At 39.3% G+C, this 15,881-nt stretch overlaps 1 protein-coding gene and 1 pseudogene across 1 annotated transcript; both read left to right on the top strand.

The window, feature by feature from the left end:
- Positions 1 to 356: 356 nt before the first annotated feature.
- LOC131408747 (hemoglobin subunit epsilon) lies at positions 357 to 2,590 on the top strand. Its single transcript, XM_058545789.1, has 3 exons — positions 357 to 1,136; positions 1,259 to 1,481; positions 2,321 to 2,590. Exons 1-3 carry the CDS (start codon positions 1,045 to 1,047, stop codon positions 2,447 to 2,449), a joined length of 444 nt encoding a protein of 147 aa, XP_058401772.1. The 5' UTR covers positions 357 to 1,044; the 3' UTR covers positions 2,450 to 2,590.
- A 163-nt stretch (positions 2,591 to 2,753) lies between these two features.
- LOC131409072 (hemoglobin subunit epsilon-4-like) lies at positions 2,754 to 8,839 on the top strand (annotated as a pseudogene).
- The last annotated feature ends 7,042 nt before the right edge of the window (positions 8,840 to 15,881 follow it).

Below are 15,881 nucleotides of genomic sequence, written 5' to 3'. Positions count from 1 at the left end.
GTGCAGACTCTATTTCATGATGAGTTTTTAGGGAAGCCCAAAGACAACAGAGGCATCAAAAAACAAGGACACCAGAGGAATTTGAAGCCTCTGGTACTTACTGACTACAGCAAACATTAAACATACTCCAATATCCAGCCTGATTAACATGTTTATTCCTCATTTTGATCACAAGTCCTGGTTTTAAATAATTTCAGATTCCTCAGCAGTGTCACTGGTGTAAAGAAGTATGAGAAGGACAGAAAATCAAGAAGAGTATTCAGGGTAATGTTCCCAAAGTAGCTGCTTTTCCCTGTAGTCACTGAGAAATGGACAGAGATAGGGTTTCCTGGAAGCACAGGATGTAAGCTTATTCTGCCTGTCTTATCTATGAAACTGCCCTTGGGTATTGTACTTTGGAATTGAGGTCTTAGTCCTATTGTGAATCCTTGCTACTCTGTTCAGCTGCCTGAAGTAACTATGTATGTGTTTTACCTCCCCTGGAAAACTAATTTCTAGGGGCTTGGTTATAATCCACTCCTCAAGAGAGCTATAACTGGCTGAGATTCTGTGTCAACAATTGCATTTTTTTTTCTTAACCTTATTCTTGTCCCTGTCACCGTTTTTAACCCAACTATTAAAGCTGTTTTGACTGAAACTCTTTCCGTATCTTGGGCTTAGCTCCTCTCTATGGGTCTTTCTTGAAGAAGGAGAATGGGAGAGATGGATGTCATACTGGAGAATGACATGGGGAGAGAAGAGGGTGAAAAAGGGGAATGAATGGAAAATTGTATTGAAGATAGAGGAGTTAACAAAAGAAGGATGTCTCAGGAACCAGCACACATTATCACAAACTCAGAGCACACCCTTCATTGCTGACCCTTTCCTGACCTGGCTCCACCCCTGAGGGACACATGTCAGCCTTGACCAATGACTTCAAAGTACTGGGGGGAACAAGGGGCCAGAAGTTCAGCAGAAAACAATAAAAGGCCACACGTTCCAGCAGCAGCACATACCTGCTTCTGACACCTCTGTGATCATCTGCAAGCTCCCAGACCTGACATCATGGTGCATTTTACTGGTGAGGAGAAGGCTGTCATCACTAGCATGTGGGGCAAAGTGAATGTGGAAGATGCTGGAGGCGAGGCCCTTGGCAGGTAAGAACTGGGTTTCAACGCGTGGGAGAAGATGGTGAATATGAGTCTGGCAAATGACCAGGAAAGCCCGTAAGATTTTTGAAAGTCTCTAATTTTCCTTCTGCTATGGTCCCATCTCATAGGCTCTTGGTCGTCTACCCCTGGACCCAGAGGTTTTTTGACACCTTTGGCAACCTGTCCTCTTCCTCTGCCATAATGGGCAACCCCAAAGTCAAGGCCCATGGCAAGAAGGTGCTGACCTCTTTTGGAGATGCTGTTAAGAACATGGACAACCTCAAGGGCACCTTTGCTAAGCTGAGTGAGCTACATTGTGACAAGCTGCACGTGGATCCTGAGAACTTCAGAGTGAGTTCCAGAAATGCTCCTGTGCTCTTTTTTGCTTTTTACCTTGTGATAGTAATGGAAGTTGAGTCTTTTATTGGAAACAAAGATGTCAGAAAATATGGCTCTAATTTGGTATTAGAAGGGCAGAACTCCAGTTGGCATAATCAAGACCACGTAGATTCAGGACTAGTGACAGTAAAGGGTTACTAGCAGCCTGAATTTGCTTAAAACGTTTCAGGAACTTTCGTGGGAATTGAATGTGCTTATCCTAGAGAATATCAGAGAATAGCGGACTAGTTCAAGGAATAATGGAATTTGACTTTTGATAGATGAAGGCCTATGTAAGGAAACAGAAATTTCTTATTTTATGTGGTTCCTGATGGTTGAAGTTTAGGAAGAGATTTGGGGAAAAGATTTTTAGGTAGATTGTCTCAGAGAAAAATACAACTTCTCTAAAACGTACTAAATTACCTATCAGTATTGTGACCATGTGGACGCTTGTTCCTGCATTGGCTGGAGACTTTAAACTCACTCTCAGAACCTGTGCAGCTCTGAAATCCTATGATTACAGGAATTAGACCATTGGTAAATGAGACAGGAAGAGAGAGAAGCAAATAAAAATGGTGAAATGGGAGAGAAGATGGAGATATAGATAGGCAGAATGTTGAATGGAGGGCTCATAAAAATTAAATGGAATTTAGGGTCTAGAGTGTCTGGGTTTATTGGGCAGGCACAACCTTTGGAGCAGTTTAAGGTGCAGAGTTGGCAGGGAGTGGAGGTATTAGGCCACTTTATCTGCAATTCTTTTTGGAAACGCCTATTCAGCACGCCTATTTGTAATTTTGTCTTTCACCCAACAGCTCCTGGGCAATGTGCTGGTGATTATCCTGGCTTCTCATTTTGGCAAGGAATTCACCCCTGATGTGCAGGCTGCTTGGCAGAAGCTGGTGGCTGGGGTTGCCAACGCTCTGGCCCACAAGTACCACTGAGTCCTCTTTCCAGGTCACCAGCGCCCTTTTGTTTCCCCAATGCCCTCCTTCTGCACATGGAGACTGGAGTTTGGCCTTGAGAACACAGCTTCCGTGTAATAAAGTACATTCTATTCAGCAATCAGAAATTAATATTGTGTCTTCTCCATCTTTTACTCTTGTGTTAAAGGAGAAAACGTTTGTTGGCTAAGTTTTGGGGAGAGACATAGGAAGAAACAAGAGCTCCTTTGAGAAGTGTGTGAGGACTCTTCAAAGGAAAATAGACATTATGGAAGGATTCCAGAGGGTCTGAGAGGATGCCAAGATGGGGAAGAAGTTTTCTGGAGTGGACAAAGTATTAGTTAAGAGGGCAGGGACTTATAGGGCAGTGTAGCAAAAACTTGCTGTAGAGGGGAAAGAAGGAGGTGTTAAGTAGTGCCTGAGAAAAAACAAAGTAGATTTGTGCATTTCAGACTTCAGTTAAAAAAAAAAAAGAAAGAAAAACATCTTTGTAGGGATCCAAGGTCTAGGCTAGGGTTACTATTTCAATTTTCTCTAAGGTACATTTTTAATCAGCTAACTTGTCATGTCTTTTGTGAGATTGAATTGGAGATAAGAGGATAAGTTGAGAGACAGCTGGGAGCTTTCTGGAAAGTCCCCAGGAAACAAACATAGACTGCTTTTTCCTGAAGGGTTCCACTGTCTCCCTGGGGAGCCAAGGCTAAGACATATGAAATCATTGTGCATTATCTTCTGATTGAATGTAACATGTACTGAAATAAAATTAGAATTAGGATATTGTGTGAATTCTGGGGGGAGAATAACCAAGACTTCTTATGGCAGATAAGATATTAACAAAGGCTCATAGTCTAAAACCAGCAAGCTAGAGCTTGGTGACTTGCATGAAAATAGCTGTCTGGCAGTAGAGGAAAGAGTAAGATATAGGTAGAGTATTCGAAAAGACTTGATAATGCAAGGCCTTGATTAGAAAAATAAAAGCTATTGCTATGCTGTTGGCGAGAGTAAACAATAAATATTCTTAGAACTTATATGACTCAAGGAATAGGATTTGGGGGGAAAGTAATTTGCTTAATGCACACAAAGTCAACTCAAAACTGCACAGATTAGATGTAGATGCTAATTCAGGGGAACAGACGTAATAGCCTAAACCCAAGAAGAGCAGTGAGGTCTGGAAAAGGTGAAGGATGAGCAAAGGTAGAGTTAGAAGGACATGGTATCTGATTGGCTGGGGTAGATGAGAAGGAAGGAGGTGGTGGTAGATGGCTTAAAGATCCCAGCTCATATGAATCTAACAGGAAGAGGCCATGCACTGACCTGGGGATCCTTGTGGAGGAGTGACAATAACTGAATCATTCTTGAGGAGGTTATTGCTAGGTTGCTCAGGGATTCTTGACCTTCAGGCCTTGAGTCAAACTCTCTCATCAAGGCTTGAGACCTTCACATTTTACAAGCTAGTGTCAAATCTTGGTAAATTTAACTCTATTAGGCATTTCATTGCCCCCACACATTGATCAGAATTTGTTCTGTGAATTACCTTTTAATTTGCTTTTATGTCTCCACGATAAGAGTGAGAGACCAATGATTATCATATTTGCAGGCTATCAACAGCACTGGTATCTCTGAACCCTGTAACTTCTCATTATGCCCCTAAACAGGGTAAACAGAGGCAACTCATGGCACTAAAACTTTTTACCTAGACAGTCAGTCAGTCAGTCAACAAATGAGAGCAATGTCCATCTTTAATCAATAAATCTCTTTCTCTTTCTTGCCCTTCAACTATTATTCTGGCTCTGAATGTCAAGGGGTCAAGGATGGTGATGATGAGTGGTGGGCAGAAGAAACATTCTTTATCCTTTACAGATCTAGATTTAGATCTAGATTTTGCCAGTTGGAGACAACTTAATTGAAAACAATTTCATAGTTAACAAACACACATGCACACGCACATGCATACATGCAGGTCTGGATCACTCAGATCTTTAATGGATGAAATGATGGCTAATTATTGTCAATAGGCAATAAAAGCCACCTGAACGATATAATGTTGTGATGAACAGGATATTCTTGGAATATTAATCTAGCTAAAAGTACAAAGAATTTAGAGGTTATGTCATTACCGGAATTAAAATCCTATAACAGCTTCTCACTCCCAACCACTGAAGATAAGTTCTAAGTTACTCGGTTATGCTTTCTCTTGCAGCAATATTTCCTGCCATTCTCACCTTTACTATTTACATATCAACCACACTAGCCCATTATTCATATCTCTAGCATACCAAAGGTTTGTTTTACCTCCCTCAGAGATTTTCATTCACTGGTTCAACTTTCAGACTCTATCCCAGTATCTTCCCATGGCAGATTCCTTCTTTTCATTCTGGACCAGATCAAATACTACCTCTGTAGAGACACACTTCCTGATGTAATTGCATCCCTCTCATTAAGTCTAGATATTAATTTTCTTCATAGCAAATGATAATATCTGAAATTATTTTGTTGATATGTTTGCTTATTCATATTCTGTATCTTCCACTCCCAAATTATAAATCTTAAGAGGAAAGTTTTCTTCTCTGCTTCATTTACTTTAAATCCCCAGTACTTAGAGTGATTACAACACATAGTTATTAAACAATAATTATTGAATGAATGTTTGAGAATACATGAGAACGAATGTTTGAAAGAAATGAGATGGCTTTTGTAAAGAAACAGCTTTATAAGTGAGGATTTGGGTAATGTCAGAAGCAATGACACAGGAAAAATTGGAAGGATAAAACAGCTCTGGACAGGGAGAAATCAACAAGCCTTTGGAAGATATTGCCTCAAAAGCATAGGAGGGAAGCAGGAGTTACAGATGATCTTTGGATCAATTTCCAGGTTTCTGAAAGAATCAGGAAGTTGTTTGCAGACATGAGGGGTTATAGGAATCCATTAGTCTGAGGAGGAGTAATTAAGATTCACTCACGTCAGAGGCCTAGAAACGAGCATCTGAGTTGTTCTCCAAGTCTAGGTTCTACAAAACCAACGGGATTATCAAATGTGGTCAAAGATCTACATATACTCACCTCACAGACCTCCTATTTTAAAGAGACTCTAACCTGGATTCCCCTCAGGCTCTGTGCCCTATACCTCCATACCAATAAAAATGTACCCTATGTACCCTTAGGTTTTGAGAGGTCATAAATTATTATGGCTATAATCAGAAAATAACTGCTGATATCTTGACAAATCTCATCCTCCTGCACTTTTCCTCATCCCCATCAATGAACAGATATAGGCTTTACATAAGATTATGAAAACTGAAAGGATTTCACCTATATTATTGTAATTTCAGGCAACCTGATAAGTTAGAGGATAAACTAATTTGAAGATAGAGGCATCCTGTAATAAAATGCACAGGTAACTCCTTAATCTGCTTTTTCTTATGATCATCATGTCCGGCTACAGGGGCAAATAATCAAACAGATTTCCAAAACTTCAGGCATCATAATTTATCAAGGTCTCAGTGGGTTTCCTGGCTGTGCTCGAAGTTGCCTCTTCTCTTCCTTCATTTTATTGATTTCTGATCTTAAAAAAAAATCCTCTTGGTTTTGCCTCACATCTTTATCCCTTTTTCACATTAAATATTTCCCATTTCCCTAAGAACAGATAACACCCTCTCAACTATATCAAGTATAGTAGACCGAGAGAATTACTTCTCTCATAGCAGAAATTGGGCTATAATGTATTGGGGTGAGCTCTTTAGATTTTAGAGTACCCTGTAAGTACACATGGAGGTGGATTCTTACATGTTGTTTTTTTAAGGATTTATCTCAGAGAGAAACAAATAAATCAGCTTTTTGGAGCTCTAAATGCAGAAGTAGCAGACTGAGAGAAAAAAATAAATAAACCCTTCCCACTTCCACTGGAAGTATGCCCTGTTTAGTCCCACAAATGCTTGTTTGAGATGCATGAGACCAAGTACCTTAGGTCACAGGGGCAGTAGTGTGTTGAATACTGTCAGTGAAGATTGCCTCTGCTAGTTAGATATGAGGAAAAGTTAAACAGAGCAAGGGAGTGTAGATCCAGCACACACCAGAGACAACTTCCTTAAGCTGCAGCCCATGCCACGGAATCTTCTACTGCTCTCTGCATTGAACACATGAGCACCCTTCTCCTCCAACACCTAAACATCTATCTTTTCTGGCAAAAAATGGTAGATACATGGAATATGCCACAGACTGTTATCCAATGACTCAGAGGGAATATCTTTTGCTCAAATAAGTACATTGACAAGTAAGTGAACTGAAAAACACTGGAGTAACATTCAAGCCTGCCCTAATTTACTTAGTTTTTCTAATCCTGCTTTTTTTTGATGTTGGATAGAAATATTTATTACTATTACAAAAATGTATTAAATTGTGCACCCAATGTAATCTTAAAAGAACTGGGAACCAAGAAGTGCTGTGGCTTCCTCGATATAAAGACTGGCTGAAAAACATATTTGTCACAAATCTTCACCCAATGCCTAGGAAATTTATAATTCCTACCCTTTTTAGTTCTAATCCATATGTCATCATCAGCTTTCATGTCATTGCAGGATAGTGGTGGTAGGGACCTTGAGATATGAATTGGATACTAGATGGAGTGGGAGGGATGGGGCGTAAGAGGAAAGAGAAGAAAGAAGTGAAGGTTCAAATTGAACATGAACAGTAGAGTCCTTCTGAAGGGGCCACCTAACACTATCAGAGACACAAATATCCATCTTCTAGACTATCCTTTGTGCAAACCCCACCCATGGTGGTGACTACCCACCTTTGACCAATAGTCTCATTTTACTGGGGGAAACAAGAGCTAGCGGCTAGAGAGGAGGAATAAAAGACCACGCAAAGAAGAATCAGCATAAACTTACTTCTAGCTCATCTGTGATCACCAGAAAGCTCCCAGACACCGTAGTGCATTTACTGCTGAGGAGAAAACTATTGTTGCTAGCCTGTGGGCCAAGGGGAATGTGGAGGCAGCCGGAGTCGAGAGCCTGGTGAGGTAGGCACTGGAGCACAGGGCAGGGGGCAGAAAGGCAGAAACTGTTCCTGAAAGAGGGATTGGTCAGGTTTCTTATGTATGCCGACTTTCCATCTGGTCTGTGACTATGATTATTCCATAGGCTCCTAGTCATCTACTCGGGGACCTAGAAGTTCTTTGACAATTTTGGCAACTTGTCCTCTGACTCTGCAGTAATAGACAACCCCAGGGTCAAGGCCCATGGCAAGAAGCTGCTGACCTCCTTTGGAAATGCTGTTAAGGACGTGGATAATCTCAAGGACATCTTTGCTCAGCTGAGTGAGCTGCACTCTGACAAGCTGTATGTGGATCCCGAAAACTTCAGGGTGAGTTTGTGCTTTGTTCTTTCATCCTTGATATCTATGACATGGCTACTTTTGATAATTTGTACCAGCTACCTCTTGTAGGAGGAAGTAGGAGTTAGCTGGGGGATCTGATATTTTGATGCTGGGATTGATTTTGAGAGTTAGATTGCTGTAAACGGCATAGCTAAGACAAGGTAGAATAAAAATCAGGGGTACTGGAAGAGCACTCACATTTGATATTTCTGAAAACCATCTTGTGAAGAGTGCTGGCTGAAATTGGACTAAATGTTTTGGACTGGGGACTGTAAGTTTGGGGATGGAGAGGAACATCTTGCCTTTGATAACTAAAAATTTCTGTGAAAACTGATGAACACCTTTTGGCATAATTCTCAAAGTTAGAAGAAGACCAGCCAGGGCAAAGTAAGGACTGGCTTTTAAAGAGGATTTTTTCCCCCCTGAGCAATGATACTATGACCTTGTACACATTACATAGCCTTCTTTTTCACATGATTGTTCAGGAAAATAGCATGCATGTAATGACTGGGATGTATACTATCCCATAAGGCCCCTAGCAGTATTATACTCTTACTTTTAAAAAGATAAAGACAAAGCAATGCAAAGCAATTGTTCTTGGGTCATGAGTTGGCAGGGCAAATAAGAGAAGAATAGAACACAATATGAAATACAGGGCTGGGAGTCATATTGAAGCCAATATCAAGCCCATAATGATGTACTTTTGTGGGAATGGGACCCTGAACGCTGCTTCAACTTTGATCAGGAAGGAAATGTGTCTTATATCTATTTACTGTAAGGCCACCTTGAGGCCTTCTGTTCACTATATAGTACTTTGTTTTTATCCCTACTCTTTCCCCAGTTCCTAGGCAACATGATATTGATTATCTTGGAAACTCACTTCAGCAAGGAATTTACCCTACAGATGCAGGCTGCCTGGGAAAAGCTGACCACTTCTGCGGCTAATGTTCTGGCCCATAAGTACCATTGAGTTGCCTGTCCAACTATGCTGCTGCCTACTGGAGAGCCCGGTGTCCCAAGTGTCCCAAGAGTCCATCTCCTGAAGATGGAAAAAGTGCTCTGCCTCCAGTCTTAACTTCTATATGATAAAAAAAAAATAAACTCTGTTCTATAGGAAATGTCCTTGTCTTCTCTTCTCTGTCTTTGTCTTTTGTTTCTTTTCAAAAGAAAGCAAGAACTCCATGGGGACTGAGGGATTTGGAGATGGAGTGTATGAACAGGACAACAAAGAGATTCTTGTGAGATTGTTTAAGACAATGCAAAACTTGTGAACAGCTTCAACAGGATCAGTGCAACCATGTCTTTACAGAAATGCTTAGAATGGAGGGACTCATGACAGATTAAGAACTTTGTTGGCGGTGGGTGGGATATGTTGACTCAAAGTAAAGGTTCTAAGACCGATGTCTAAGAACGTACTTCCTATGTTTTCTTATAGAAATTTCATGGTTTCAGGTCTTACATTCAAGTCTTTAATCCATTTTGAGTTAATTTTTGTGTATGGTGTAAGATAATGGTATACTTTCATTTTTTTGCATGTGCCAGGCTAGTTTTCCCAACACCATTTATTGAAGAAACTTTCCTTTCTCCATTGTATGTTCTTGGATCCCTCATCAAAAATTAGCTTTCCATAGATATGTGGGTTTGTTTCTGGGCTGTTGATTCTGTTCCATTGATCTGTGTGTCTGTTTTTGTGCCACTACCATGCTGTTTTGATTACTATAGTATTGTAGTATATTTTGAGATTAGGGAGTGTGATACCTCCAGGTTGGTTCTTTTTTCTCAGGATTCCTTTGGCTATTTGGGGTCTTTTATTGTTCCATATAAATTTTAGGATTCTTTGTTCTATTTCTGTGAAAAAATGTTGTTGAAACTTTGATAGGGATTGTGTTGAATCTATAGATTGCTTTAGGCAGTATGGACATTTTAACTATGTTAATTCTTCCAATCCAAGAGGATGGAGAAGATGCTCAACATCATTAACTATCAGGGAAATGCAAATCAAAACTATAGTGAGATATCACCTCACTCCCATCAGAATGGCTATAATTAACAAGAAAGCAAACAACAAGTGTTGGAGAGGATGTAGAGAGAAGGGAACTCTCATACACTGCTGGTCGGAGTGCAAACTGGTGCAGCCACTATGGAAAACAGTGTGGAGATACCTCAAAAAAATTAAGAATAGAACTGGCATACCATCTAGCTGTTCCACTGCTGGGTTTTTATCCAAAGAACACAAAAACACCGATGCATAAATAAACATGCACCTCTATGTTCATTGCAGCACTATTCACAATAGCCAAGATGGAAGCAACCTAGGTGTCCATTAAGGGACGAATGGATAAAGAAGATGTGGTATATATACACAATGGAATACTATTCAGCCATAAGAAATGACGAACTCCAGCAGTTTGTGACAACGTGGACGGACCTCGAGGGTATTATGCTAAGCAAAATAAGTCAGAGGGAGAAAGTAAAATATTATATGATCTCATTCATAAGTATAAGATAAAAACAACAAACACATAGAGACAGAGATTGGATTGATGGTTACCAGAGGGGAAGGGGGAGGGAGGAGGGCAAAACGGACAATTAGGCACATGTGTATGGTGATGGATTGTAATTAGTCTTTGGGTGGTGAACATGATGTAATCTATACAGAAATTTAAATATAATGACATACATCTAAAATTTATATAATGTTATAAACTAATGTTACCACAATAAAAAAAATTAAAAATTACAGGTTTATATATATTCTTATCTGTACAAACTAAGGGTAGAGCTCAGTTTGGGGTTATAGTTAATTTTATATAATGTAAGAAACATAGTTTTTGGTCAGCTGTACTGGGGTGAAAAGAATTTCCCAGAGTACAAGTCAAGGACCATTGCCTGGCCTTTCCCCAGTGTTATCAAATGCACTAATGGGGAGCCATCCCTAAGACATAAAAAGCCACTGCCCTGGTTTGAATCTGGGTATCACATGCTAGCTCTGTGACCTGAGATATATTACTAAATACCTTATACCCTCATTTCTATATCCTGTTTATCAAAGATTATTTTGTGAGAAGTAAATAAATTAATACATGTAACATCTTTAGTGCCTCACCTGGAACATAATAAGCTCTCCCACTCTGAATATAGATAATTCATTTTCTATATAATTTCTGTCTTTCAATGGTACTGTTTATGTTCTCTATATACTCTACCTATCTACATATATGTATGTGTATATATTGATAAATATGGTTTTTTCCTAATGATAGGGTTTTTATTTTATATTTAGCTATAAGTATAGCTATCATTATAAAAGCAATTGATCTTTGGTGGCAAGAAAAGGACATTTTGTGAGGAAATGGCAAATTCAAAACCTGAACTTCAGGAATCAGCATGCCAGGTCTAGATGAAAAAGAAGAGATGAGTCCTTTAAAAACAGAGGGATGATATAATCAAATTTGGAAAAGAGTTGGAGAGACCTGATGATGAGGGGAAGAAAGTCAGTGTTACATGCAATAGGAACCAGCCAAAATTACTGTATAGGAGAGCGAATACGAATGAAGAGTTTTAGGAAAGTTGATACAAGTGTTGGTGCATAACTGATCAGAGAAGAAAGAGTCTAGACTTAGGTATGGCCATAGGAGTTGCTTGTGATTATAAAGAAGGAATTGGATAAAGGACTGGATTTTGACAAAAGCATTGAGACTAATATTTGAAAAAAAAATTTAAAAAAAAAGGACAGTTAGGGAAAAGATTCAGCAAGACTTGGAAACTGATTGATAGTTAGTGAGGAAGTCACAGATGATAGCTAGGTTCCTTGTCTGCTGAGTAAGAAAGAAGGAAATCTATTGACAGAGTGAAAAATGCCTGGATGTTCCTTTATTTTATTTTTTGTGTATGTGAGGAAAATTAGCCTTGAGCTAACATCTGTTGCCAATCTTCCTCTTTTTGCTGAGGAAGACTGACTCTGGGCTAACATCCATGCCCATCTTTCTCTACTTGATATGGGATGCCATCATAGCATGGCTTGATAAGTGGTGCAGCGGTCCGTGCCCGGGATAACCGCAAACTCTGGGCCGCCAAAGCAGAGTGCACAAACTTAACCCAGAAGGCCCCTAGATGTTCCTTCTTTGGAGCTGGAAATGACCACAGCCACTCTTGTGGCAATCATTTCAAACTCTAAGGCATTAAAGAAGTCTCTAGAACATTCAAACTAACTCAACAAATATTTAATAGGTTTTAGAAGACCTCATCTCCTTTCTAGCCCGATTTCACTGACTTTTAATACTAAATTTTTTTCCTCAGAGTCTTTCCCATATATGTCCACACTGAAGAGTTCTAATGTTTTCTTGGATGGGAGCACATAGGACGATGGCTGCTACAATTCAACAGCTTCTGGAGTTTCTTTAGCATTTTCATGAGTCCCTGAGTCACTTATAACTCACTAAACAGAATAAACAGGAGCATCTCATGCACAATTAGTAGCCAGTCACTCACACACTTAATGCACACTAATTAAGCTCCTTCTGTAAGCAATTACGGTGTCCAACATCTTCAAATCCTATATTTGTCCTATTCCCTGCCTCTTTTAGGCATCAGTCTATTTTCTAAATTAAAGAAGGCAGGATTCCTTCTTTTCCTGTGTTATTTATTACTCTTTTCACACCTGAGCAATCTCTCACCTCCTTTGACCCTTCTCCTCTGCTGTCCTCATGGATTATTTGTGAACACGTATACACACACACACACAGGCCTTCACAGGGTATTAAATACACAGGGTATTTAATATTTGAATAGGATCTAATATTTATTAATAGTCTATAAAAGCCACCTGAGATGATAGTTTAGTAATAAACAAGATATTCTTTCAACATTAATCTAGATAACAGTGCAAATGGATTAGAAATGATGTCATTATCATGGTTAAAATTCTCTAATAGCTCCTCACTTCTCACCACTGAAGATACTGTTAAAGAGATTAAGCAGGTGCTACTTCTGTAACACCATCTCTGGCCGCTCTTCTTACTATTTACATATCAACCCCATTGATCCACTATTTATCTCTCTAACGTACTAAGTATGTATACGTGTATGTGGTGTTGTGTGCGTGTGAGTGTGTTTGCTTTCCTGTCTTAGAGTATTACATTTGCTGTCCCGACTTCCAGAAACTTTCTTTCTTAATATCTTCCCAGGGCAGGCATGTTCATGTCATTATGGCCCCAGCTCAAATATTACCCCCTTAAAGAGATTATTGCTTATATAATTGTGTCCCACTTGCATCAAGACATTTATTTTCTTCATAGCAAATAATAATATCTGAAATTGCTGATTGATTGACTAATTTATTCTATGTATCTCTCACACTATATAATATAATCCCACACGAGCTTCCTTTTCTGAATTGTTTATCTTAAATCACCAGTACATGGAACAACTGATGGTTCATAGTAGCTCAGTATATTTGTTGAAAGAATATGTGTTCATACTGGTTTATAGGCAAGAGTTTAATGTGATGGACAGGAAAGTTAGGAAGATTAGCCTGGCTGTGGTACTGAGTACATTAGAGATTGTGCTAATGTCAGGTGTACAAATCCCTACTGGTTTCCCATGCCTTAGAATAAAATACTAACTCTACTCTCATGTACCCAAATAATAAGGACTGGGCCCAACTCTCCAACTTTGCTTCCTCCCATTCTTCCCATAACATATTTTACACCGATCTTGTAACGCGTTTCTCTAAATGAAATTTTAAGTTTGTTTTTTCTTTCATTCTTTTTCTTTTTCTCTCCAGTCTCAGAGTTTTGCACTTGTCCTTCCTGCTTCTAGAGACTTGTTTCTCCAAACTACTTACGCCTGTCTCCATCTTGTCATTAAGGTCCCACTTCAAGTGTAACTTCCTTTAAGACATCTATACTTATATTATTTTTCTGTAATCACTTACTAACATATCATCATATGCATTTTCTTCCTGTCATACAACACCATCTGAAATTCTCTTATTCATTTATTTGTTTAATTATTGGTGTTGGTCTCCTCTGCACACTAGAATGTGAGCATCATGAGACTAGATAAGCTGTTTTCTTCATCCAAGATACCTAGTGTTTAAATAATGTGTGGCATGATTGGTCTCAATAAATATTTGTGTTTTTTGTTTTTTGTGTGAGGAACATTAGCCCTGAGCTAACATCCGATGCCAATCCTCCTCTTTTTTTGCTGAGGAAGATTGGCCCTGGGCTAACACCCATGCTCGTCTTCCTCTACGCTATATGGGGCGCTGCCACAGCATGGCTTGACAAGCTGTGCGTCTGTGCGCGCCCGGGATCTGAACCTGCAAACCCCGGGCTGCTGAAGCAGAATGTGTGCACTTAACTGCCACGCCACTGGGTCGCCCCCAAATATTTGTTTTTTTAATATATGATGAACGATTGGAAAATTGTTAAACGATTATGATGATGATCTAGCATTGATGTGATAAGCATCTAGATGCCAGAGGGAGCAGTGAGCACGGAAATAAATTGGAAGCGTGGAACAGCCATGAGCAAGAAAGAATCAAAAAGTCTTGGCAAGCAAATTTCTGAAGAGAGTGAGAGAAAAGCAGGAGTTAGAGGTAACTGCTAGAATCACCGTCTGATTTGCTGGAAAGATGTGAGGCTATTTACCAACATTCAGAGCTGCGAATATCCCTGAGTCAGAGGGACTACAGTGTGCACACACCCTGTTGAATGTGAGCTTTAGGGTCATTGGAGAGCAAGTGCCATGAGCTAAAACCTCAGGCCAGGACTTCAACTGAGTCTAAGTGGGATTCCTAGCTGTATTTAAAGTTTTCTCTCCTTTCTTGTATTTCATTGACCTCTTCTTCTGAAGCAAACCCTTTCGGGATTGATTCAAATTCTTGTCTTCATATCTCTGTACCAAAGTGCTCCCACGAATATAGTTTGGGACTGAGAGCTCACAGATAATTGGGTTTGTCATCGTAAACTAGCTTCTGGTACCTTCACAATTCTTACTCGTGTTTTATATTTAAGCCTTTTCCAAGCTGAATAGATAAAAGGCTCTCATTATATCAAATAGATAGAAAGGATTTATTTTCTAATAGAAGAAATTCAGCTCTAAAATATCGGGTTGAACTCTAAATTTTAGAGTTCCTCTGTAAATACACATGGAGCTTATTTATTAAACTATATATATATATTTATACATGTATACACTTTTTTTTTTTTTGGAAAATTCATCTTGGGGAGAAACAAACAACCAGCTTCCTGGAGCTCAAAAAGGAGGAAAAATACGCTCTGAGATAAAAAAAAAATAAAATAAACCATTCCTTTTCCCACTGGAAGTGTCCCCTGTCTTGTCTTATAAACGCTCGTTTGAGATTCATGAGACTAAAGTACCTTAGATCACAGGTGCAGTAGTGTGTGGAATATTGTCAATGAAGATTGCCTCTGCCAGTTAGATATGAGGAAAAATTAAACACAGCAAGGAGTGTGCTTCCAGCACACACTCTTCCAGTGGCAGAGACTACTCCCTTAATCCAGAGCCATTGCCACAGAGTGTTCTAATAGTCTCTTCACTGAACACAAGAGCAGCTATTTTCCCCCACACTCAATTGCGTATTCTCTGACACAAATGAGTAGATATATGGTATTAGCCAGAGACTCTTGTCCATATAATCTGAGTGAAAAAAATTTGCTCAGACATATGCATATATTATAAACAGAACACAACAACAATGAGGCAATGCTCAATTCTTCTCTAAATTACCCAGTTCTTACTTATCCTGTGTCCAAACTGATGTTGGATTGGGATCTTTTTTCCTGTTTGCAAAAACTATAAAATCATGACCCCTATCTGAACTTTAGAAAAATTGGTAACCAAGAAGAGCTGTGGCTTCTTCTACACTCTAGGTGAGCAACAAAATGATGTCTTGTAAATACCCAACGCAATGCCAAACAGATTTCTAATTCTTAATCTTTCTAATTCTAGTTATGTCTCATGGTCAGCCTACAGGTCACTTCAGGGATAGTGGTGGTGGGGAGGTTGAGATATGAATTGCATAATAGATGGTA

This window comes from Diceros bicornis, chromosome 7 (assembly GCF_020826845.1).
Source record: "Diceros bicornis minor isolate mBicDic1 chromosome 7, mDicBic1.mat.cur, whole genome shotgun sequence".
Lineage (NCBI taxonomy): Eukaryota > Metazoa > Chordata > Mammalia > Perissodactyla > Rhinocerotidae > Diceros > Diceros bicornis.
This window is presented reverse-complemented; position numbering and strand designations above follow the sequence as displayed.

Excerpts from the sequence above, each read along its gene's own strand:
- LOC131408747 (XM_058545789.1), top strand. The coding sequence starts at position 1,045 with ATGGTGCATTTTACTGGTGAGGAGAAGGCTGTCATCACTAGCATGTGG. Across the intron at positions 1,137-1,258 it reads GGAGGCGAGGCCCTTGGCAG|GCTCTTGGTCGTCTACCCCT; the intron begins GTAAGAACTGGG and ends CCCATCTCATAG. Across the intron at positions 1,482-2,320 it reads TGGATCCTGAGAACTTCAGA|CTCCTGGGCAATGTGCTGGT; the intron begins GTGAGTTCCAGA and ends TTCACCCAACAG.